Source organism: Coregonus lavaretus, assembly GCF_964263955.1.
Source record: "Coregonus lavaretus genome assembly, chromosome: 24".
Classification (NCBI taxonomy): Eukaryota; Metazoa; Chordata; class Actinopteri; order Salmoniformes; family Salmonidae; genus Coregonus; species Coregonus lavaretus.
Window position 1 is genome coordinate 26747645 of NC_140011.1, and position 26209 is coordinate 26773853.

A 26209-nucleotide genomic window follows, 5' to 3' on the forward strand; every position below is an offset into this window, starting at 1 on the left:
AATTCCCAATATATATTTATTTGCATACCAGTATACAGTTTGTTTTATAGGAACTCTAGGTTCAGTCTGAAATTGCCCTTAACTCACACATTTTCATGTGCCAAAAATGCATTTAATCTCATTTGAGAAAGATTTCACTAACACCTGTAGCTGAGCCCTTATTCACTCAGATGGAAACAACTGCTTCCATACAACGTTGTATGGCTGGATAGTGTACTGTACGTACTCTCCCTCATTAGCTGTCCATGCAATAGTACAGTATAGCTCTACAGTGTGTTCCTGGTAGAACTTGACAGTATCCTGCATAGTGCATCCAAGTCCTCTCTCTCAGGTTCTCCTCCCTTGGTTCTGCTTTCGGTTGCCCACTCCGTTCCCGTCACTGTATGACACACAGCTCAGTACTGTCCTGATTACGTGGATCTCCGGTCCTGTCTAGGTGTTCCTCAATGTGGCGTGTGTCGTAGACCCCCTCTGGGCCCCTCTCCTGCACCTCCTCTGGGGGCAGCAGACTCTGTCTCAGCTCCATCAGCAGGTCCCGTCCCTCGCTGGACGGCAGGTTGCCCAGGTAGTACAGAGGGGCCAGCTCCACCAACCTACACAGGAAACAGTAAGAGGCCAAGGTTACCAAAGTAGGTTATCAAAGTAATGCACTTAAATGCCTAGTTTACCTCAATGTAATGACATTGAGATTGCTATATCATATTGACCTGGTTCCAGAGAAGTTTAATGCTTCTTGTTGTGCGATCTGATCACTAAAGACAACCTGGTACGCACCACTATCTTCTGACAGATAGTACAGTTTACTGTTTATCAAAGGACTAGTATTCCAAAAGGAAGTAAAGACACCACTGTGGATGGCCCAAAGAAGTTCAGGGTTACTGTGTACATTACACACTTACTATCTACATGGATTTGCTCAACAACAAAAGTTCACAAAACATTTTGGGGTTACTCACATGTGGGGGTGCACCTCGGAGGCGGTGCGGATGCAGTTGTCGTGGGAGATGGTGAATTCGTGGTAGAGCACCCAGGAGGGGGGGTTGAGGCACGGCCGGCGACACAGGTAGGAGGAGAAGGGGTGGAGGTGAGCCACGTGACGGTGAGTCAACAGGAGGTAGTTACCTGAGCCATCCACATCATGAGCCACCTGAGAAAGAGAGGAGGGGGGGAAGGGAGAAGAGGAAATCCAATGAGATAGAGAGAAACAAATACAGAAAGAACAGGAGAGACCGAGAGAAAGAGAGGGGGAAGAGGAAGGGGCAAAAGACAGAGAGAGAGGAGAATGTGAACATTTAGAAAGACAGTAAGGGAAAGACAAAAAGAGGAGGAAGAAATAGGGGGAGGATAGAGAGAAGGGTTAGGGTCTATATATTTCCCAGGCAAATGTTAGACACAAACAAACTAAATTACATCTTAAATGGAGAAGTGGACTGATGAGTCCTTTTACCTTGAGGAAGAACCCTGAGATGAGCGCACGCTTGATATTAGTGCAGTTATCTTGGCAACCAAAGGATGGAGGCGAGACGGGCAACTCTATTCGCTGCATCACCTCCAGCAGCTCTGCCCTGATCACCACAGCCAATCGTAATGCGGCAGGGTTCAGGAAGTTGGTAGTACACCAGGCATCATCCTCATTGTCTAAAATATGAATCAGAGAAACACACATTAAATATTCAAGGAGTAGAGGTTGTGTGAAATGCATGTCTGTTTCATGCCTATATGTGTATTTCTATGAGTGTGGGTGTGGTATATAGTCTCACGCTGTATATAGGCATTGTAGATGTTGATGAGGGTGAGGTGGTCTCCCTCGTTGTGCAACACAGGGCGTCTGTGAGTGGCTGCTGCCTCCTCTCTCTGGGGTGTGGGGGTCACAAAGCAGGGGGGAGCTGGGAACACACGCAGGTGGATAATTTCAATGAATGACTGTTCAAAAACTTAAGTCTAAGTTATAGAAACAAAACAAAGCACTATTCTGTAATGCATGTAAAAAAGGGTTATTAAAGGCTCATTTTACAGCCAGTAATACTGGAACATGTTCCGGGATTCTTCAGACAGCATTGAGGAGTACACCACATCAGTCACTGGCTTCATCAATAAGTGCATCGATGATGTCGTCCCCACAGTGACCGTACGTACATACCCCAACCAGAAGCCATGGATTACAGGAAACATCCGCACTGAGCTAAAGGGTAGAGCTGCCGCTTTCAAGGAACGGGACTCTAACCCGGACGCATATAAGAAATCCCGCTATGACCTCCGACGAACCATCAAACAGGCAAAGAGTCAATACAGGACTAAGATTGAATCGTACTACACTGGCTCTGACGCTCGTCGGATGTGGCAGGGCTTGAAAACTATTACAGACTACAAAGGGAAGCACAGCCGTGAGCTGCCCAGTGACACAAGCCTACCAGACGAGCTAAACCACTTCTATGCTCGCTTCGAGGCAAGCAACACTGAAGCATGCATGAGAGCATCAGCTGTTCCGGATGACTATGTGATCACGCTCTCCGTAGCCGATGTGAGTAAGACTTTTAAGCAGGTCAACATTCACAAGGCCGCAGGGCCAGACGGATTACCAGGACGTGTACTCCGAGCATGTGCTGACCAACTGGCAAGTGTCTTCACTGACATTTTCAACATGTCCCTGACTGAGTCTGTAATACCAACATGTTTCAAGCAGACCACCATAGTCCCCGTGCCCAAGGACTCTAAGATAACCTGCCTAAATGACTACCGACCCGTAGCACTGACGTCTGTAGCCATGAAGTGCTTTGAAAGGCTGGTCATGGCTCACATCAACAGCATTATCCCAGAAACCCTAGACCCACTCCAATTTGCATACCGCCCCAACAGATCCACAGATGATGCAATCTCTATTGCACTCCACACTGCCCTTTCCCAGCTGGACAAGAGGAACACCTACGTGAGAATGCTATTCATTGACTACAGCTCAGCATTCAACACCATAGTGCCCTCTAAGCTCATCACTAAGCTAAGGATCCTGGGACTAAACACCTCCCTCTGCAACTGGATCCTGGACTTCCTGACGGGCCACCCCCAGGTGGTAAGGGTAGGTAACAACACATCTGCCACACTGATCCTCAACACGGGGGCCCCTCAGGGGTGCGTGCTCAGTCCCCTCCTGTACTCTCTGTTCACCCATGACTGCATGGCCAGGCACGACTCCAACACCATCATTAAGTTTGCCGACGACACAACAGTGGTAGGCCTGATCACCGACAACGATGAGACAGCCTATAGGGAGGAGGTCAGAGACCTGGCCGTGTGGTGCCAGGACAACAACCTCTCCCTCAACGTGACCAAGACAAAGGAGATGATTGTGGACTACAGGAAAAAAAAGAGGACTGAGCACGCCCCCATTCTCATCAACGGGGCTGTAGTGGAACAGGTTGAGAGCTTCAAGTTCCTTGGTGTCCACATCACCAACGAACTATCATGGTCCAAACACACCAAGACAGTCGTGAAAAGGGCACGACAAAGCCTATTCCCCCTCAGGAGACTGAAAAGATTTGGCATGGGTCCTCAGATCCTCAAAAAATTATACAGCTGCACCATCGAGAGCATCCTGACTGGTTGCATCACCGCCTGGTATGGCAACTGCTTGGCCTCCGACCGCAAGGCACTACAGAGGGTAGTGCGTACGGCCCAGTACATCACTGGGGCCAAGCTTCCTGCCATCCAGGACCTCTATACCAGGCGGTGTCAGAGGAAGGCCCTCAAAATTGTCAAAGACTCCAGCCACCCTAGTCATAGACTGTTCTCTCTGCTACTGCACGGCAAGTGGTACCGGAGTGCCAAGTCTAGGTCCAAAAGACTTCTCAACAGCTTCTACCCCCAAGCCATAAGACTCCTGAACAGCTAATCATGGCTAAGACTATTTGCACTGCCCCCCCACCCCATCCTTTTTACGCTGCTGCTACTCTGTTAATTATTTATGCATAGTCACTTTAACTCTACCCACATGTACATATTACCTCAACTACCTCAACTAGCCGGTGCCCCCGCACATTGACTCTGCACCGGTACCCCCCTGTATATATAGCCTCCCTACTGTTATTTTATTTTACTTCTGCTCTTTTTTTCTCAACACTTTTTTTGTTGTTGTTTTATTTTAACTTTTTTGTTAAAATAAATGCACTGTTGGTTAAGGGCTGTAAGTAAGCATTTCACTGTAATGTCTGCACCTGTTGTATTCGGCGCATGTGACCAATAAAATTTGATTTGATTTGATTTGATTAATAAGCCCCTTGGCCAGTGTATGTGTGTGCTGTGTGTACCTGTGAGCATGGCAGCGATGGTGAGCAGCTCGTTGACACAGTCGAACTCGCAGGCAGCGATGAGGGCCTTGGCCAGCGGGGGCTCCAGGGGCAGCTCTGACATAATGATGCCCACCTCAGATAGGTTCCCATCATCATCCAGCGCTGCCAGGTAGTCCAGGTCCTCTAGAGCCTGCATCAGAGCCTCGGGAGCTGGGGGAGGGCGAGGGAGGGAGAGAGGAGGAGGAGAGAATAAAAAGAGAGAGTGAATAAAACGGAGAGGGATGGATTGAAGAAGGTGAGGGATATGGAAAGATCTTATATTTTGTCTGATATCACAAAATAGAAGGCACCTAGTAAAAACATGAATGTAACATGAATCCCATGAATGCAAGGCAGACCTGAGTTCAAATAGCTTTTTAAAATATCTCAATTACTTTTAAATACATTCAAAGTAAGTATTCAGATATATTTTATTTGAAAAGATAAGCAGTTGAATATTTTAATGTATTTGGAAATACACTTGGAAAGTATTTGAAAATACTAAAATACACTGACTCAAATGCATTTAACCCAGGTATTAGAAAATAGTATTTGAAATAAGCATTTGAAAACACTTTCAAATACAATTTGGTAGACTATTTGGCTTTTACAAATAACCATTCAAATACTGAAATAAAAGTACTTGTTTTTGTGCAGTGTAATTGAAAATAGTCCAAAGTATTTTAAATACCAAATACACATGTATTTGAACCCAGGTCTGGTGCAAGGTGTACTTTATTATTTCAAAGGAAACAACATGGCCGAACTAGCTAGATGGCCCTCCTTACCAGGCCTGTCCAGGAACTTGCACTGGCCCATGTCAGCGATGTCCAGCCTCTTGAGCAGTAGCACCAGGTGGCTGAGGTTCTCCTCCACCACCCCCGGGCTGCGGGTCTCCGCCATGCCCTCCTCATACAGAGCCTGGGGGTACAGACGGAAACACAGACCTGGAGGGACAGGAGAGAGCGTTCAAAAGAATACACAGAGAGAAGAGAGTTGGCCTGAATAGCTATGTTACACCACAGTGCACTAAGTCTAATAATCACAACAGTGCATGATGATTTCTTACAACAGATTTGATTGACCTTAACCTACCTGGTAGGTCACTGTTTACCCTCTGCGTCCGCATGTCTGCCTGCTGCCGGCTGATTGGACGCAGGACCTGGGAGTCCGCTCTAATTTGAGGGTTGTAAACCTATGAGACGGAGACAGGAAGAGTGGGAGGTTATGCATGGCTCTGGGACTGGGTGCACCTCAATAGTCTATTGAGGTTATGCAGCATTGTGGCTATTGCCACATTTGACAATTGAGATGTGCCCACTGTGTAGGATAGTGCAACACATACTCCTCCTCCCTCCCATCTCTAATAAATGAGTACTCACTGTCTTGAGTTGCATGCCTGTGTCTATGACATAACGGACTCCAGATAGAGAGAAGGAGGCCTCCCCTAGGGTGTCTGTGAGGATGACCCTGCGCCTCGCTCCCGTCCCCACCCCTATCCCTGGCCCTTCCAGTCCTTCAGACCCCTTGGATCCCTCCGTGTCCCCAGAAAGCCCCTCTGGCTCGGCTTCATAGACACGCTGGGTTGCCCCTCCGAGGCCTGCGTGGAGGTGCAGAACTCTGAGGGTCCCCAGCTGAGGGCTCAGGGCCACAGACTCCTTCTCCAGCAGAGAGCCACACTCGTCTATCTCCTGAGAGAGAGGGAGGAGAGAGAAGAAAGGTTTGGGGATACCTATTGTTCTATCCTGGGCACTTTGTCGATCTCTTGAGAAATGTTATGTCCTGGCATTCTAAAAGTCGTCCAGCCATAAAAAAGTGAATAAGTGGACAAGTAGAGAGAGTAATTTCAATTAAATGAGAACATGCTATTTATGCTACCTACATGCAGTGAAATGTAGTGTGTACGGTACACATTGTTCCAAATGCATCCACTCTTTCCATTCTCCACTCTGCCCCTCTAAGGCTATCAGTTTCTCCCTCCTTCTGGCAGCTGAGAGGAAGTGGCTATGCTAACCAGTTAAAGGGATTGCACATAGGGCACAGAGGGCATTTAAAGGGGAAGAGTGGAAGCAACTCCTTCTCATCTTTGCCCTTACCCCACCCACTGCCTCCTTGCCCTGCTAAAGTCTCCATATTTTGTAATGGCTTCTTCTACTTAAACTAGCTAGACCAATGGGTTTTCATTGTTTTAAAAAGTACAAAATAATCTATTTGAGCGTATTGGGACATAGCCTCTGTCCCTGTGCCCGTTCTCCTTCTCCTTTCTCATATATCTCCCCCACTCGCTCCCTCCCTCTTTGTTTCCCTCTCCCTAAACGCATAGTTTAGGTTGATCTGAATTGAGACTAGGCATCACCAGACAGTGCTTCTCTATGTCCTTGTTTACTCTGTTTACAGTGGCTCTTCTACTGAGCCTTAACCAGATCCATTCTCCTGGCTAGCTAGCTCTGTGTTTTGCAGCCTTGGCATCAACTACTGTACTGTACTAAAGTCCAGGTCTGCCTCAGGATTTGAAACCATATCCAGGAATTAGGAGAGGAGCTAGGGTGTGGTGATGTTGACATAGTGGGAGTGTGTGTGTAAGAGATGTGGATGTGAAAATGATGGGGCTCTGTGCTCTCTCTCTCTGCGCGCGAGCGTGTGTGTGTTCTGGATGCGTTAAACAGGACACCTGACACACCCTGATGCCATTCAGCAGTCTAAGGTTACAGTGTCCCTGTTTCTCTGTCCCCAGGATGAGAGGCAACAACAGACAAGGAAGATGGCATTTACAAAACACAGCACAACAAAGCATTAAGAAATAACACAGTTCAATAGGGATTTACATGTAGAAGGAAGTCTAGCAGAAACTGACAAGAAGAGGTGGGATACAAAGGAAGGTCATTTAGCAGACACTTACATTTAACTTGTGGGCCGTGCGGGGAAATCATTCCACAACTCTGCTGTTGCACGCACCCGATTTATCCTAACTAACCCGACCCAACGTAACCCACTGGGCCTTCTGAACCATTTCTCCGTTCCAGCAGTAGGACTACTGGGCATCTACTGTCTAATGATCTGATGCGGCTAAAAACAGCCCCAGTAGTTGATGAGATTAGCTGTATATATTTAGTATACTGTGTGTGTGTGTGCATCTACCTGGGCACTGGGGAGAAAGACCATGACATCCCCCTCCTCTCCCCTGCGGTGGAGATCCAACACCATGTAACACGCCGCTGCCGCCGACTCCCTCCCTCCAGGATCCCTGTACACCGTTTCCACGACAACCGGTGGTCTCCTCCTTGTCTCTGTCTCGGGTGTATCTCTGGCGGGCCGGTCCTCATCCGCGACAGGCTCATCCAGCGTTAGAAGCGGAACTCCCTCACCCAGGAAGGTGGCGAGGCTGGGGGCGAGGGAGGGGTCGGTGAGGAGGACCACGCGGAGGTCGTCGGGGCGCTGGCAGCACACATCCAGCAGCAGGCCCAGGAGGACGTCGGAGGGCACAGTGCGCTCCTGCACCTCATCCACCACCAGCACCCCATACTGACGCAGCAGGGGGTCCGACATCATCTCCCCCAGGAGCAGAGAGTCACTGACGAACCTGAGAGAGGGAGAGAGGAGAGAGAGGGTGAGAGAGGGATCAGGGAGAGAAATGACCCCCCCATCCCTTAATCCTATTGTCTTGCACTGTTATAAACCTCAGGGGGAGAGAAAGAGAGAGAAGGAAACAAGGACTACAATATTCTATTCCAGGTCGGGGGGAGCAGAAAGGAGGGTGGATAAACGTGCTAGAAGAAGATGAGTAAGAAACGTGCCGTCAGATTGGGTGATGTGTGTGTACCCAAGCTTGTACCTTTGTGCTATGTGTGTGTACATACACATGCGCCAATGTTCATGCACACCTGTGTGTCTACATCTCTCCTCACCTAAGTAGTGTATCGGGGGTACAGCCATTGTCGTGGGGGACCCAGTAGCCCACCTCCAGGCCCAGACTCAGGTCCATCTCATCAGCCACCCTGAGGGCCAGACTCCCTGCAGCCACAGCGTAGGGCTGGGAACAGCACACCAAGCCCTGAGAGAACTCATGGGACAGGGCATACTCCACACACCACTGGGGCACCTGGGAGAGAGAGGGTGAGGGAGAGAGAAAGAGGGAGACTGATATGCACACAAAGTGAGTGTGTATAGCGTGATAGTGATAGTTGCTTGAGTTTGTACAGTGGTCTGTCTTTCTGTCTGTCTTCAGTGTCTGAATATTGTGTACGTTTGGAGGGTCCCTAACCATGTGTGTGTACTCTATATCTACCTGTATGTTTGGCATGTTTCCCCACCTTCTTTGCTCTCTCTGGGCACTTCATCACCAGTGCTAATGTGTGTGCCTATACCGGCGTGCATGTTTGTACGTACTTTGCATGCCTCTTACCTGTGTGCTCTTGCCCGTGCCACTGGGGGCACTGACCACCACCATGCTGTGTGTTTCCAGGTGCTCCAGCAGGCGGTACTTGAGGCTCCACATGGGAAGCGTTTTCCTCTCCTCCAGCAGAGAGTAGTAGCGTGACGAGAAGGGCAAGCCATCGTATGGGTTCACCTCCAGGTCCCCCAGGCCCCCCTCCTCCCCCCTCTCATCCTCTAGGTCCCCGGAGAGTAGAGAGGACATGGAGAGAGAGTCCAGGGCGGAGGAGGGGCGGAGGGTGGGGGGAGACGTTGTCAAGGGGGTGACCGCGGAGGGTGACGACATCATCACAGGGTGGGTTGGGAAGAGGTTAGGGGGATGGGGAAAGGGGAAAGGGGATGGTAACAGAGTGACTGTAGATTACCTGGGAAGAGGATCAGAGAAGAGATGCTGTTGTGTTGAAAGTTATCGAGCAGATTTTTGAGTTCACCCAACTTAGTTGACCCCTTTTGCTGCTTGAGGCTAGGGACCTGGTTTTAAACTTGAGTCATCAAAGGAAATGTAATCTATATCATATGTTATTTCAAAAATATGATGTATGATTCTGAGAGAGAAAGTTTGATGTAGTGTAAGAAGCCTCAAACCTTTCACAGGGGTAAGGGCAATGTCAACCTTGACTAGCTACGTATTCTGTAACAGTTGTGCTATACAGAGTGCATAGTTGCTAGTGTAGTCAGTGCCTTCAGGAAGTCAGACAGCTTCAGTGAGACACCACAGAGAAGCTGTAGCTCTGTACAGCAGCTGTGGGCCTGTGCTATTCCATTCACTCCTGGAATGTCTGCATTTGCCCAGTAGGCATGAAGCAATACACACAAGAGCATTCTCACACACACACACAACACAGACAGACAGACAGACAGACAGACAGACAGACAGACAGACAGACAGACAGACAGACAGACAGACAGACAGACACAGACTTGCACTTACTGACACAGACACATGTAATCACTCATGGTTAACACCCACTTCTCTTTGTTAAAACGATCAGTGACACTGATATGCAAACATTACAAACCGAGTCAATGCATAAAATTAGTCAGCTTGGGTAGATTTTGTAATGGGTACACCTCAATTGATAGGTCAACAAACAGAAGTGGCAAATGAGTTGGCCTAGATACACTATATATATACAAAAGTATGTGGACACCCCTTCAAATTAGTGGATTCGGCTATTTCAGCCACACCCGTTGTTGACACACACACCCATGCAATCTCCATAGACAAACATTGCTCAGTGACTTTCAATGTGGCACCATCATAACCTTTACAACAAGTCAGTTTGTCAAATGTCTGCCCTGCTAAAGCTGCCCCAGTCAACTGTAAGTGCTGTTATTGTGAAGTGGAAACGTCTAGGAGCAGTGTTGTGTTCGAGACCATCTAAAGCGAGACTGATTCAAGACCAACACTGGAGGGGGGGTGAGACCGAGTCAAGACCAAGACCTAGAGGGAGACGGGGGTCCGAGACAGAGTCACATTAGCGCACGTTAGCTCAACCGTCCCATATATACGGGACACCGATCCCGTAGAGGTTAATAAGTTGTATACCTCCACTACACTACTTTGATACGCAACAGTAGGGATTAAGAAGTGAGTATACGCAATGCCCACTGAAAAACAAAGTGGGTATATGGCGTATACCTGCGTATAGCCTCCACTACACCACTGGCCCTTTGTGTTTTACAAAAAGTGCACTTTCCGCTGGTATTACAGTTGCTGTCCTTTCAGCATCACGAGCCTGTCACACACTGAAGGTCCAATAGGCTCGACACTGCACAAACATGTCTATAACAGATATAAATACTATTACAATTCCCCCCTGTCTCCCCTTACCAATAGTGAGTGCGCAGGTTTCCAACAATTTCCCCCACTCTTCCCTACCAGCGAGCGAGTCAAGTAAATACGGACAAAGTTTGCGGATATTTTTCAACGAAAGTAAAGGACAGTAATATTACGAGTAAAGTAGGAATCCCAGGTTTCAATAGGCGATAAAATATTAATGTTTCAAGAAAGGAGTGTATATATTTGGCCTGATGAAGCGGTTTTATGAGCTGACTGAATTCAAGCTGATAATTATACGTTTTTTACGCCGCTGGTCTCGGCGTAAAAGAGTCCTCACTGTCCGAGACCGAGACAAGACCGAGTAAAAGACACAGAGACAAGACAGACACACTCAATATGTGGTCTCGAGACCGGACTCGAGACCAAGACCGGTCTCAAGTACTACAACACTGTCTAGGAGCAACAACGGCTCAGCCGCGACGTGGTAGGCCACACAAGCTCGCAGAACGGGACCGCTGAATGATGAAATCGTCTGTCCTCGGTTACAACACTCCCCAGCTACAATAAATGCGGCGTCAGGATATGTGGTTTCCAGTTTGCACAAAGTCCAGTGTAGTTCCTTGAGGGCCGTCGTAGTATCGGCTTGAGGGGGAATATACACGGCTGTGACTAACTGAAGAGAATTCTCTTTGGAGGTAATACGGTCGGCATTTGATTTTGAGATATTCTAGGTCGCGTGAACAAAAGGACTTGAGTTCCTGTACATTATCACAATCACACCATGAGTAGTTAATCATGAAAGATAAACCTACTCCTTTCTTCTTCCCGGAGATGTCTTTATTCCTGTCTGCGCAATGTACAAAGAACCCAGCTGGCTGTATGGATGGGGACAGTATATCCGGAGAGAGCCATGATTCCGTGAAACAGAGTATGTCCTCGCCCTGAGCTTGTCTATTTTATTGTCCAGGGACTGAACATTAGCGAGTAATATACTCGGAAGCAGTGGATGGTGTGCAAGCCTCCTGAGTCGGACTAGAAGTCCACTCCGAATACCTCTTCTCCCCCGGCGGCATTTTGGAGAAGCCTCTGGGATAAGTTAAATTGCATTGGGGGCTACGAACAAAGGATCCAAATCGGGAAAGTCGTATTTCTGGTCAGAATGCTGGTGAGTTACCGCCCCTCTGATATCCAAAAGTTATTTCCGGCTGTATGTAATAACACAAAAAAAGATTCTGGGCTAATAATGTAAGAAATAACAAACAAAAAAAGATATAATACAGCTAAGTTGCTTAGGAGCTAGAAGCAGAGCTGCCATGTCTGTCGGCGCCAGCTTCACCATCTGGCAGTCCAACGGACTAATCTGGGTTTGGCAGATGCCAGGAGAATGCTACCTGCCCCAATGCATAGTGCCAACTGTAAAGTTTGGTGGAGGGGGAATAATGGTCTGGGGCTGTTATTCATGGTTCGGGCTAGGCCCCTTAGTTCCAGTGAAGGGAAATCTTAATGCTACAGCATACAATGACATTCTAGACGATTCTGTGCTTCCAACTTTGTGGCAATAATTTGGGGAAGGCCCTTTCCTGTTTCAGCATGACAATGTCCCTGTGCACAAAGCGAGGTCCATACAGAAATGGTTTGTCGAGATCGGTGTGGAAGAACTTGACTGGCCTGCACAGAGCCCTGACCTCAACCACATCGAACACCTTTGGGATGAACTGGAATGCCGACTGCGAGCCAGGCCTAATAGCCCAACATCAGTTCCCAACCTCACTAATCCTCTGGTGGCTGAATGGAAGCAAGTCCCCGCAGCAATGTTCCAACATCTAGTGGAAAGCCTTCCCAGAAGAGTGGAGGCTATTATAGCAGCGAAGGGGGGGGATCAACTCCATATTAATGCCCATGATTTTGGAATGAGATGCTGGACGAGCAGGTGTCCACATACACTACATGACCAAAGGTATCTTCTGATCCATGGTGACCTGCAACTCGCCTGCTTGACACTTGCCTATGTTTAATGAGCACACTGACATAGGCCTGCATACAAAAACAAAGCATACACAGGGCTAATATGGGCTATGGGGAAAACATTAAAGCTCATCTCATGGGGGGGGGGGGATTGGTGATGTTCAACATCATGTGTGAATCACGTGGGAGGGGTCTAACGTCAGCTTGGGGCTTACAGTAGACAATAAGAAAGAGCATTGGATGCATGACATCACATGTTGTAACCATGTTATAACGTTAGCAAACAATGACTAGTCCTATTTTTTTTTTAAATCTATTATTTACTATCATGTAAACAAAATCATTGTAATATTGGTATGTAGCCGATTTGGCATTATGTTAAAATGCATCACAACTGTATGGCCATGACAATAGATAAGACTGTTCTTTATACTGCTTTTGGTAATGAGAAACTACGGATGACGACACCAGTACAAGTCATCCCACAATAACTCCCCCTGCCTTCGCTCTCTTCTTTCCTTATATGCATCCTTTCCTGCCCACCTCGACTCCAGTAGGCCTATATCGACCAGCCAGGAACTACTTGTCAGCTGACAGTCACACACGCACGATAGGAGGGAAATATAATGAAGACAACTGGGAGACGAAAACAACCACAGAACCCCGTAGACAAATATCATTGACATCTTACCTCCGACACATTTCTCTGTAGTCTCCTAAAATCCCAACCAAGGCTCGGGATATCCAGCAAAACAATATAACCCGCTGCGCTGTCAGTGAAGCGTTCTACTGCTCACTGTTGTTGCACACAAACTCGTTTGACATTTCTTGGAAGAGACAATATGCGGATACAATGTTTCATTTTTTGCCACTATTCACAGATTCTCTCTTCGGTTCTTCTCGGCCTCTAGTTTCTCCGTAACTGTTGACATTAATTAATAAAATAGAGCTCTATCGATTCGCTTGCCTGGCTACGCAAACTCCTTGCTCCGGCCAAACGCTTCGCCACGCCCACGGACGTTAGTTTCTGAGGTATGTAGTGAACATAGAGCCACATAGTTTCTAAACCCAGAGGCGCAATATCGCAAGACTTCCGGGAACGCTTGAGAAACAGACCAAACAGGCCGGGGTTTGAGAAGTCAATGAGAGAAGTGAAAAGGTATTCCTTAGTTGTGAATTTTCTCATAATCTAAAAGGCACAACCTAAATTCGAGTAAATGTCTTAAGTATTTGAGCTTGTTATTACTCCAACCTCGTGAGAGTGACAAACTGAGACGTTTTCATTTCCGACAAAAACAACTTTATATCGAAGGAATGCCTTTGATTTGACGGCTTGCACATGCGTAGTTTGGCGCGAGACGACCGTTAGACCCGATGACGTGTTGATAAGCAAGAGCTTAGCTAGCCAACGTCGCCATGACATCGCCTACAAGTGTGATCGGGGATTTCTATTGGGGAGAAGCAGTTTTAGCCTATCTTCATACTGTACTGTCTTTGATCGAGCAGTGGAAAAATTCAGTGGTAGTTTCTTTTGCGTTGGGAACAACAGTTGTTGACAACTGTAGCATTGTAGCTAAACGTAACCTTAACCTCAGTCTGTCTCCTAACATTTTAGTCATTTTAGCAGACGCTCTTATCCAGAGCGATTTACAGTTAGTGAGTGCATACATTTTCATACATAACATGACACGTTAATTCACCTAGCGGTTAAGAGCGTTGGGCCAGTAACTGAAAGCTTGCTGGTTCGAATCCCCAAGCCGAAGGTGGAAAATTCTACCGTTCTGCCCTTGAGCAAGGCAGTTAACCCCGAACAACTGCTCCCGGGCGCCGATGACATGGACGTCGATTAAGGCAGCCCCCGCACCTCTATGATTGAGGGTTTGGGTTAAATGCGGAAGACACATTTTGGTTGAATGCATTCAGTTGTGCAACTGCCACGTTAGTTATCCTAACCTATGTAAACAAACCATCAGTCTCATAACACCGGAACTGACCAATGCCAGGTATCAATGGGCGTTTCCTGATATCAGGGAACACCCACGTCAAGAAACACGAATTGCGGTCTGCAATTACACCATTAGGTGCAACCACGGCCGTGACTCGAACCCTGGTCCAGCTACTGTCGAGCCAACACCTTTATGCCAAGAGGACCAAACCTATTGAGGAGGTCACTAGTTGTCGAGTTAATGTCGTTACAATATTTTTTGCACAAATACGAGATATCAGCTATTATTATTAGATGCATTAAAATATGGCCACTATAGTCCTTTCAAAATGTGCCTCTCCACACAAATAAATGTTTTTCGCAATGTTATTTTTTTTTGCATTATCATGTAGGGCTTTGACGTCAACTTATGTTTTTGAATTATATGGACTGAGTAATAATTGGTGTAGGCCTAATTAGACAAATTAAGTTGAGGTGGAAATAGGCCTAATAGTGTCCAGATAATGACTTGAGTTAAATTCATAGGATCTGTCCAGGTTAAAACAATGAGAAATACATGATTAACACATGGTGAGGTCAAGGTCAACCGTGCTCTTATTATTAATAAGGACAATGAGAACCTTTTAATCATCCCTTGAGCCATTTCTCAATTTATCTGAAGTTCTCTTTTCCTCTTATTACATTAGTTGTTACATAGCCCATACAGGCTGAGTAAAGTCATACACACACACACACACACACACACAAATCAGCTCTGAAGTCATAGCTCCCTCCTGTTTTACCCTTTCCATTCCCCCTTCCCTCCTACCCTTGTTGTTCATCCCATAACATGTATAAACATAACCTACTGTAGAACCATTGTTGTAGTACTCAAGACCGGTCTCGAGACCACATTATGAGTGTCTCGGTCTTGTCTCGGTGTCGGATACATTTTGTACTCGGTCTTCACTCGGTCTCGGACAGCGAGGACTCGTAATTTCTTCCGGAGACCAGCCGAGACCAGAGGAGTAAGAAACTCATCATATTATCAGCTTCCATTCAGTAAGCGCATAAAACCGCTTCACCAGGCAAAATATTGTAGCGACCCGCACAGACAGCTGTGTGTTATGTGTTAGGCTAGTAGATGGTTGTGTTGTACCTACCAGTACCTAGTGTTCGCGGGGTCCGACATGTCAATCAACCTGCTATCTGCCAATCACGGGAATGCCTGGAATGTTCTGATGCCGGGCATCCTGGCGGTTGGCGGAGTGGCGTGGAGGGGGGTTGGGCAGGGGGATGGAGCATTGGAAGTTAAGACCAGGTTTAGCCTTTGTTCTCTCTCTTTACGTCTGGGCTTCACAAGAGAAGGTCACGATTGGCTTGTGGGTTATCTTTCATTTATTTGGCGTGGGCTACGGCCAAACAGTAGCCTGTGTAAAGTTGGTTTAATAAACCGTCCATTCGTAAACTCAATCCTCTGTCTGGACAGTTGTTCTTTTATGATCTAGTCAGGTCATTACATTGGTGTCAGAAGTAAAAACGTTGATAAAAGTTAGCCAGCTAGCTAGCTGACTTCTGTGGCTAGCTACCGTAGGTGAGAACGGGGGTTGAAGATGCTTCGAGGGAATCCGAAAGTGAAGGTGGAGGTAGGGGACGATTATGGCCAAGGAGGTGCGTGTGCATGGACGTCGGGGGTTCTGGCTGAGGAGATCGCCAGGGCATCGGAGCCCAGAGGCCGCTTGAGGGAGGACGTTAGAGTGATGGCGGCTGAAGCGGGCATGAGTGCTTCGTCGACTGTGTTTCGCGCGGATTCTGGTGGGCGGACCGAAGGGGTGACGTCGACGCGGCGGGACGAAGAATCTGGGGCTCAGGATGTAAACAAACATGGCGGCGCCCAGTTCCCGGCTGCGTCCGTATCCGTTAAGACCCCGAAGTATTCCGGTAAGGCGGATTGGGAAGCTTTTCATGCTCAGTTTGAACTGTTAGCTCATTTTAGGGGGTGGTCGGATGAAGATAGGGCACTGCAGTTGGCTTTATGCCTCACGGATGAAGCTCTGGCCTGTTTGATATTGATTAGCCCCGAGGACAGACGTGATTATGGTGCTTTAGTGGGAGCACTGAGGAGGCGCTATGGACAGTGTGTACAGCCCGGGCTACTGCGCTCCGAACTGAGTAATAGACGCAGGCAGCCTGGAGAGCCTCTACGGGTGCTAGCTAATGACATTGAGAGCCTCTCTCGGCGGGCATATGCTCACATGCCCCCCTCCGTGCAGAGCGAGCTAGCACGGGACCAGTTCATACAGGCGCTCTCTCCTACGGAGCTGCGCATACAGACCCAGCTGGCTCATCCTGAGTCATTGCAGGTAGCCTTGGAGATGGCTTTGGAGAGGGAGCTGGTGTGGGCTGGGGCTTCAGCTGGGGCTTTGGTGGGGGTGCAGGGAGACAGACCCTCTGTGCGAGCTGGGGGGCAGAGCAGCCCGGAGCCGGAAAAGCCTGCATGGGTGGCTGAAATGACAGAACTCATTCGTGCTGTGTCGCTACAGGCGGCACGAAACACACGCCCTGGTCCCAGGGTCTGCTGGGGTTGTGGCCAGCCAGGCCATCTGCGCCGAGATTGCCCCATGTCCCCCAGAGCTCAGGGAAACGGCTCGGGGTCCGCATAGACCGGGTAGTGCGGACCCCTGGCTTTCTATCCCAACCACCATCTTCTTCAGGAGGAGCCCACCGGCACAGACGGGGAAGCAAGGCTCCACTTCCCCCAGAAGCAGACGAGGGCAAGCGGATGGAGCCTGTTGTTGTGGTGGGCCGGACCTGTGTTGGGGACTTTTGTCATGTCCCTGTCACTGTGGAGGGGGTGCCCTGCTCCGCCCTGGTGGACACTGGGTCCACAGTAACCCTGGTGAGGCCAGATATTGTGCCAGGTTGGACTCAGTGTGAGCCTACAACTGTGCAGCTCCGCACAGTCACAGGTGAGCTGGCACCCATGAAAGGGAAGGGAATAATGACTCTGACAGTAGGGGGCAGGACTGTGCGTCATCCTGTGTGGGTGGCGGCTGTGCAGGACCCTTGTATCCTGGGGTTGGACTTTCTTAGGAGCACAGGCTGCCAGTTAGACCTAAATAGGGGCACACTGAGCTTCCAGGGAGGGCCGGAGGTCACCATGGCCCCTAATGTCACATTCACTCAACCCAACAAACCCTTTACTCCAACAGTTAAAGCAGCAGAGACTCATGGCTGCCCCCCCTCCCCCACATCTGGGTGTGACTTTTCCCCAGCTCCCCTGTCACCTACGGCGTTGTGTTACATTCCCCCAGCTACCTCCACGACACAGCCCTCTGTGAGCCCGGGCCGCGCCCCCCCAGCCCAGCTACCCCAGATGGGAGGGGAGAGGACACTGTCTGCAGTGAGGGAGATATGGGGGAGGAACTGTGTTGGTCTTGACCCCGAGCAGCAGGAACGGTTGAGGCAGTTGCTGTTTGAATTCAGAGACAGCTTTGCGCTGAGTGAGGAAGAGGTGGGTCAGACTCATCTGGTGCAGCATGAGATCGACACAGGTGATGCTCGACCTATCAAGATGCGTCCCCGCCGTATCCCGCTGGCACGCCAGGAGGCGGCAGACAAGGCTGTGTTGGAGATGCAGCGGGCAGACTTCATTGAGCCCTCAGACAGCCCCTGGGCGGCGCCAGTCGTCATGGTTCCGAAGAAGGGGGGCAAGCTGAGGTTCTGTGCGGACTACAGGCGGCTGAATGAGGTAACCAGGAAGGACTCATACCCCATACCACGTATCGATGAGTCGCTGGACCTGGTTAGGGGGTCCTCCTGGTTCTCCTCACTAGACCTCCGCAGTGGCTACTGGCAGGTGCCCCTCTCCCCAGAGGCCAGAGCCAAAACTGCGTTCTCCACTAACAGAGGACACTGGCAGTTCAAGGTCCTGTGCTTTGGCCTGTGCAACGCTCCAGCTACTTTTGAGCGTTTGATGGACAGGGTGCTGGATGGCATCCCCCGACAGCAGTGTCTGGTATACCTCGATGACATCCTGGCCCATGGCAGCTCCTTCCAGTCAGCCCTGGGGGCGCTACGGTGTGTGCTGGAGAGGGTGGCTGCCGCAGGTCTGAAGCTCCACCCCGAGAAGTGCCACTTCATGAGGAGAGAGGTGTCCTTCTTGGGCCACCGAGTGGGGAAGGAGGGGATCAGCACCATGGAGGACAAGGTAGCGGCTGTCAGAGACTGGCCCACCCCCACCGACCAGCGTCAGCTGAAGAGCTTCCTGGGCCTGGCCTCGTACTACAGGAGGTTTGTACGGGGCTTCTCAAGCGTTGCTGCTCCACTGAACCGCCTGCTGCCGAAGGACAAGGCTTTCACTTGGACAGTGGAGTGTGAGGAGGCGTTCAACACCCTCAAACGTGCACTGATCGAGGCCCCCGTGCTCGCCCCCCCTGACCTCACATTGCCCTTTATCCTGGACACAGACGCGAGCAATGTGGGCATGGGTGGGGTGCTGGCCCAGGTGGGGCCAGAGGGGGAGAGAGCGGTGGCGTACTTCAGCAAAACATTTGACAAACATGAGCGCCGCTACTGTGTCACCCGGCGGGAGCTCTTGGCTGTTGTGGCTTCCGTCAAACACTTCAAGTACTACCTGGGTGGTCTGCCCTTTACTGTAAGGACTGACCACTCTGCTCTCCAGTGGCTCATGTCTTTCAGAGAGCCAGAGGGGCAGGTGGCACGCTGGTTGGAGGAGCTTCAGCCGTATGACTTCACGGTGGTGCACAGGGCAGGGGCACGCCACTCCAACGCCGACGCCATGTCCCGTCGGCCCTGTACTGCAGACGGCTGCCGCCACTGTGAACGGAGAGAGGGACGGGAGAGAGAGCTGTGTGCAGAGGAGGGGGTCTGTGCCACAGTGTGTCGGGCGAGCGGGCCTGTCTGCTGTGAGCTGCAGACTGTCGACGTGGCTGAATGGGGGCAGCAGCAGGGACGGGACACAGACCTACAGCCAGTGCTACAGTGGGTAGAGGCGCAGGTGAGGCCACCATGGGAAGAGGTGACAGCGCTCTCACTCGCGACCAAAGGGTTGTGGTCAAAGTTTGAGCGACTGCGGCTGGCTGATGGCGTGTTACAGCGGGCATGGAAGGAGTCGGCTACGGGGGAGGAAAGGTGGCAGGTGGTGGTCCCAAAAGCATTGCGGGAGGCTGTGCTCCAGAGTACTCATGGGGGGGTGGGGACTGGACACTTTGGGGTCACAAAAACACTGCGCCGCCTCCGTCAGGGCTTTTACTGGGGGCAGCACAAGAGGGATGTGGAAGACTTTTGCCGCCGCTGTGACAACTGCACAGCGAGAAAGGGCCCCCCAGGCCGCTCTCATGCTCAGCTCCAACAGTTCCCAGTGGGGGCTCCCATGGAGAGGGTGGGAGTGGATGTAGTTGGGCCGTTCCCCACCACAGACAGTGGAAACCGCTGGGTGCTCACGGCCATGGACTATTTCACAAAATGGCCCGAGGCCTATGCTCTGCCTGACCAGGAGGCAGAGACCATCGTCGACGCCCTGACAGCGGGGATGTTCAGCAGGTTTGGAGCTGCAGAGTCCATCCACAGCGACCAAGGCAGAAACTTTGAGTCCCGTGTGTTCGCCACCATGTGTGAGAGGCTGGGTATGCACAAGACCCGCACTACTCCTCTCCATCCTCAAAGTGATGGCCTTGTGGAGCGCTTCAACAAAACGCTTGGACAGCAGCTGGCCATCGTCTCTTCCAAACACCAGCGGGACTGGGACAAGCACCTGCCTATGGTCCTCATGGCATGCCGCTCCGCTGTCCAAGACTCCACCTCCTGCACGCCTGCCCTCCTCATGCTGGGGAGAGAGATCCGTACCCCTGCGGAGATGGCGTTTGGTCGGCCCCTGGATAGCCCTCATGTTTCCCCGGGGCCGGAGTATGCCCGGAGACTCCAGGACCGCCTGGAGACAGCCCACACCTTCGCCAGAGAGCAGCTGCTGAATGCAGGTGTGAGGCAGAAGAGGAACTATGACGTGCACACCCGGGGAAGGCACTTTGTGGCTGGGGAGCTGGTCTGGGTCTACAGCCCGCTAAGGAAAAAGGGCAGATGCCCCAAGTTGGACAGTCACTGGGTGGGACCCTGCAGTGTCCTGGAGAGGGTAGGGGAGGTTGTTTACCGGGTGCAGCTTCCTCCCAGGGGGAGAAAGGTGACACTGCACCGGGACAGGTTAGCCCCATATAGAGGGGCCTCTTCTCCCCAAACCCCAGGAACCCCCACAATTCCCCTCTCTGGCAATGACATTCTCCAGGCACCCACCCCCAGGTGCCGCAGACAAGGCTCCAGACAGCCCACTCCCCCTGTGTCACCGCGTGGTTCCCCAGAGCCACGGACTGTATTACCCGTTCCCGCTTCCTTGTCCCCCATGTCCTTGCCTTCATCCCCTGGTTCTCAGAGGGGCACTCTGCGGCCATCACAGCCACGCAGGCAAAGGAGACCTCCGGGTCGCTTCAGAGACTTTGTTTGTTCCCTCGGGGACGAGGGACTTTGTGGTGGGGGGGCTGTGTAGCGACCCGCACAGACAGCTGTGTGTTATGTGTTAGGCTAGTAGATGGTTGTGTTGTACCTACCAGTACCTAGTGTTCGCGGGGTCCGACATGTCAATCAACCTGCTATCTGCCAATCACGGGAATGCCTGGAATGTTCTGATGCCGGGCATCCTGGCGGTTGGCGGAGTGGCGTGGAGGGGGGTTGGGCAGGGGGATGGAGCATTGGAAGTTAAGACCAGGTTTAGCCTTTGTTCTCTCTCTTTACGTCTGGGCTTCACAAGAGAAGGTCACGATTGGCTTGTGGGTTATCTTTCATTTATTTGGCGTGGGCTACGGCCAAACAGTAGCCTGTGTAAAGTTGGTTTAATAAACCGTCCATTCGTAAACTCAATCCTCTGTCTGGACAGTTGTTCTTTTATGATCTAGTCAGGTCATTACAATATATACATTCCTTTCTTGAAACATGAATAGTCTGTATATCTATTATAGACGTTTGCGCAGTGGCGAACCTATTGGACCTCTAGGCCTTCAGTGTGTGACAAGTTCGTGAGGACAGCAACGGTAATACAAGCACACTCATGTAGGAAAGTGCACTTTTTGTAAAACACAAAGGGGCCAGTGGTGTAGTGTAGGCTATATGCAGGTATACACCGTATAGCAACTTTTTTTTCAGTGTGCATTGCGTATACTCACTTTTTAATCCCCACTGATGCGTATCAAAGTAGTGTAGTGGAGGTATACGATTTATCAATTATGTAGTACAATAGTGAACTCATGCACAAAGTAAACTACACAATCGCAAGACACGTGAAATATATTCACACATAGCCTACTTTCAGCGGAATATCATCTGCAGGCAGCAAGAGCGCGAAGCTCTCAACTGGTTTTGGCATGGAGCAGCGCACAGAAGAATGTCATCCGTAGCCAGTAGGTAGGAAAGACGTTTCAATTTATATCTACCAGTAAATGCTAACTAAGGCAACAATGGGTATGCAAACCAGGTATTGAAAAAGTTTGGTCCGTAGTCTTGGTTAGTAGACTTATTTGTGACGTGCATTTCAGTCATCATGGGCAGTTGAGTGGGCCTGGGAGGACATTGTCATCATAGGCAGTTGAGTGGGCCTGGTTGGACATAGGCCCACCCACTGGGGAGCCAGGCCCTGCCAGGCCCACCTAATCAGATTGAGGAAAAACAAAAAAAATAAAACATTATTATTACAAAAAACACAGTTCCACTCACAACCCTTTCCTGCATTCAATGATCAAAAGCGCCCTCTTTGGTCTCATGGGTGGAATGTTATTAATATTTTTCAGAATTTCATAAAGATTCTTTTTTTTTTTTTAAACAGACGAAAATCCAGTGTTTCTATGTCAAACAGTTTTGTTATATTTCAGTCTTCTCTGATGTATATAAAGTGTAAAATTACGATGCAAACTAAAAATTGAATACATTTCAACTCTATATCTGACATGGTACAGGTGTCCTTTTTTAAGCCCATAACCATGTGTGTGAGGTGTATACTTTTGTTTCAAAGTAGATTTGTTTAAGACTACCAATAATCACTCTGTGTGACCCTAATTTAGCCCACTGCAGTAAAAATGGTCCCACCCATTAAGAGCCAAAATGTGATTGGTTGATTCCACTGTCACTCCAACATTTTGCCCTAATACAGTTCAATGGCAGATGCCTTCTATCTTGTTTCTGATGGCCTAGCCAATGGCTGATTTAGCTAGCTAAATGTATCTCCCCAGAAATGACCAAAGAAAAATCCTGATTGGATCTTTTTTTCTCTTCAGTGTTAACCCTTTCCGTTTCAACAAAAATATTAAATTAGAACATAATTGAAAATAATAATTTGAATTGTTATAGTTATTATTTCTTAGCCCTTCTCTGAAGGTGTAGAAGGCCCTCATTGTTCCCCACTGTTTTTGGGTTAGTAATAATTTGTAGAGTGGCTCTATTTGCCCTCAGCATGCATTTTCTCACCATTCTGAATGTCTAAAGAATCCATATGTTCTACTGAAATATAAACACAGAAATACTGAACTCTTATTATGGTGACGATTTGACAAAATTACAATCATGGTCTTGAATTGGACTCGCATTTTTCTGGTCTCAGTCTTGACTCGGTCTCGGACCCCTTGTCCCCCGCCCGGTCTCAGTCTTGACTCGTCTCACCCCCCTTCCGGTTTTGGTCTTGACTCCGACTCGATTTGCTCCGGTCTTGAATCCGTCTCGCTTTAGGTGGTCTCAAACACAACACTGCATAGAACTATGGAAAGCTGAACTCAGATCAGTGTAAAGTAAGACTAACCAGACCCCCCATACCTCTTATGCATGGTCACACCTGATATGCCCTTTTCTTGTCCATCTCAATGTCAATTCCCTTTACTAATCAGGTCACATAATTAATACCAGTGGAATAACAGTTTGATTGGACTTAATTGGTGGTTTTGAGGCCATGTCACATCCTAAGAGACAGAGCAATAGGTATAAAAGGGTACCTTTTCATGGCAAGGACCATGAACAAAGACATTCAACCTCTACCAAGATCAACCATCAATCATCGACAAATTCGCAGATCATCCTCACCAAAGCCTCAACCTCAACACAGTGAGTGTGTCTTCTATATCTCATACAGTGTCTGTATTTTCTCTGACAATCTTAAAAATACTTAATCTAAAAAATAAATTAAAAAATTTGCAGGACATGTTTTTGTAACAGACTTTGCAGGAACTATCATCTTATCTCTATCCTGAGACAAGTAGCGTCAACTTTAGTCAAACTTAAATGTTTCCTTCTTTCTCAGTGGCTATGATTGGCGCCCCAGTGTCCGCCCTCTGTCTGCTGTTCCTGCTATCTGTATGCACTGCCTGCTACATCTCCAACTGCCCCATAGGAGGCAAGAGATCAGCACTAGACTTCCCATCCAGAAAGGTACCAAGTAAATCTCATCAGTTCCACTTTGTTATTGTCTATTGTTACTGTATGTCTGTTATAGACTTAGATTCCTGGCTGCCATATAGGCTTGCATCTTAGCTTTTTTTTACACTCCAAAAACACACTTATACAAACAACAAATTACAGACACACAATGACTAATCTGCCCAGACCCGCATGCTCAGTAGTGCCTGCATTATTGTTTGTCACTTGGCCTTAAATTGTACCAATTTGTTTTTCCTCAGTCGCCCATGCTATTTCAATAAAATTGATTGATTTTCAAGTTTTTAGTATACGTTTTGTCAAGATGAGTGATGAGAAGAGAATCGTCCAGCCCATTGGGTATCTCACTACACCCCAATAACTTACTACATTTGCACACACTGTATATATATTTTCTGTTGTATTTTTGACTTTATGTTTTGTTTACCCCATATGTAACTCTGTGTTGTTGTTTTTATCGCACTGCTTTGCTTTATCTTGGCCAGGTCGCAGTTGTAAATGAGAACTTGTTCTCAACTGGCTTACCTGGTTAAATAAAGGTGAAATAAATAAATAAATATGGTACCGTTATGAAAAAAATAAAATGTTATATAAATATATCACTTTTATCTATAACAACAATGTAACTTTCTGCTTCCTATTATCTTTCCAGTGCATGTCATGTGGCCCCGGGGACAGGGGCCGCTGCTTTGGCCCTAATATCTGCTGTGGGGAGGGGATGGGCTGCTACGTGGGCTCCCCAGAGGCAGCTGGCTGCGTGGAGGAGAACTACCTGCCCTCCCCCTGCGAGGCTGGAGGAAGAGTGTGTGGCTCTGAGGAGGGACGGTGTGCTGCACCGGGGATCTGCTGTGACGTGGGTAAGACAAAGACTATACTCCTGTTTTCCTGTATAGCAAATGTTTCTGTTCATACTGACTGATTCTGCAAAGGAGCAAAACGCCTTGCATGCAGTAGGGTTTGTTTTTCTCTGGATTGCTGGTTGTGGCAATTTCAGAATACTATTTAATTGTTAATAGCATGTGCCAAGCTCTTGTGGTATTGAATACTTTGTCATTGTCAGCTACCAAACTATTTGTTCCAAGATCACTTAAGAGTTTAAGAATACATGTGGTGATGTGTAGCCATTAGCCAATGGTAATAATGTAATAATTAAATGTATTACTTGTTGTGAGTTCATATGGATTCAGTTTTATATTACAGTTGTGTGACAGATTGTCTATTTTTGTATTTTCTCTTTTAGATGGTTGTAGTATTGACCAATCCTGTTTCGAGAAGGATGAAGCCGAATACATAAGCCAATCAGTGAGCAGTAGCCATGGCCACGATCTGCTGATGAAGCTTCTACACATGATTAGCCACACCCCTCCCCACAGAGTCCACCAATAAAACAGCCTCTACAGGTATTCAGGGGCAGTCCTGAGTTGAAAAACAGTGTAAAAAATCTGTAACGTCTCAATGTCAGAGGCATAGCTATGTACATACATTTTGTACAGAAGACAGATATAGACGTAAAGGATTCGTTTTTGCTTGTAACTGCTTGTGTAATCGCTTGTGCTTCAAGAGTCAAATAAAAATTACTGTACAAAAACAACTGGCAGGTTTGTCGAGAGCTAGGTTCCATCCAATTTGTGACCGATTTTTATGCGAATATTCTCAAATCTGCATAAAACAATACGCACATTTTCCCACCAGAGATTTTTCCATCAAGTAGACTTTTTGTTGATAACAGGCTGTGCGTAATGACGTGGTGCACACAAAAATAACTTTTGCCGTTACATTCCTATTTACCGAATGAAAAATACAGGTTTAATGGGTTGCCATCGCATTTTCAAGTACTGATGGTTTTGTCACAGAAACTGTTGCGTTATATTGCAAAAGTGCCCCCTCTGGTCTTGGCACATGCACTCTAGCCAATAGCTCACAGATACGGTGCAGGTAGGCTACCTACATTATGAGATTATTATGGATAAGAGCGATATTATTTGAATTTGTCAAACGGCAGCCAAGCATCGATCATCATGTCACCAGAATAAGACCCTCGATATTTATTGGAAAGGTGCATCAAGCTCATCACATTGCACATTCACCACCCTGTGAAGTTCATCATACTTTTTTTCGTCACCAAAATAACACCCTCGATATTTATTGGAAAGGTGCATCAAGCTCATCACATTGCATATGCACCACCCTGTGAAGTTCATCATCATTTATTTCATCTGTAGCCTAATAAACTGCATGGTTTCCCGTGTCGTAGTGGGAGGACCACACAACATATAATAGTCTTGACTCCAAGTTTACTTC

The 26209-nt window shown here is 48.4% G+C and overlaps 2 protein-coding genes across 2 annotated transcripts; one reads left to right on the forward strand and one right to left on the reverse strand.

The window, feature by feature from the left end:
- On the reverse strand, positions 1-13502 carry LOC311099537 (ATP-dependent RNA helicase DQX1-like). The gene is made up of 12 exons (XM_084140238.1): positions 13193-13502; positions 8725-9118; positions 8228-8421; positions 7461-7902; positions 5705-6013; positions 5418-5517; positions 5111-5269; positions 4302-4493; positions 1761-1886; positions 1448-1638; positions 957-1147; positions 1-593 (listed from the first exon to the last, which is right to left on the reverse strand). Exons 2-12 carry the CDS (start codon positions 9040-9042, stop codon positions 377-379), a joined length of 2439 nt encoding a protein of 812 aa, XP_083996364.1. The 5' UTR covers positions 9043-9118; positions 13193-13502; the 3' UTR covers positions 1-376.
- Positions 13503-23779: 10277 nt separating this feature from the next.
- Positions 23780-25294, forward strand: LOC311099809 (isotocin-neurophysin IT 1; the record flags this gene model as incomplete). Its single annotated transcript, XM_084140558.1, has 3 exons — positions 23780-23902; positions 24561-24765; positions 25149-25294. 3 exons carry the CDS (start codon positions 23780-23782, stop codon positions 25292-25294), a joined length of 474 nt encoding a protein of 157 aa, XP_083996684.1.
- Positions 25295-26209: the final 915 nt, after the last annotated feature.

Excerpts from the sequence above, each read along its gene's own strand:
- LOC311099537 (XM_084140238.1), bottom strand. The coding sequence starts at position 9,042 with ATGATGTCGTCACCCTCCGCGGTCACCCCCTTGACAACGTCTCCCCCC. Across the intron at positions 5,270-5,417 it reads GGTAAACAGTGACCTACCAG|GTCTGTGTTTCCGTCTGTAC; the intron begins GTAGGTTAAGGT and ends CTGTCCCTCCAG. Across the intron at positions 1,887-4,301 it reads CATCGCTGCCATGCTCACAG|CTCCCCCCTGCTTTGTGACC; the intron begins GTACACACAGCA and ends GTGTGTTCCCAG.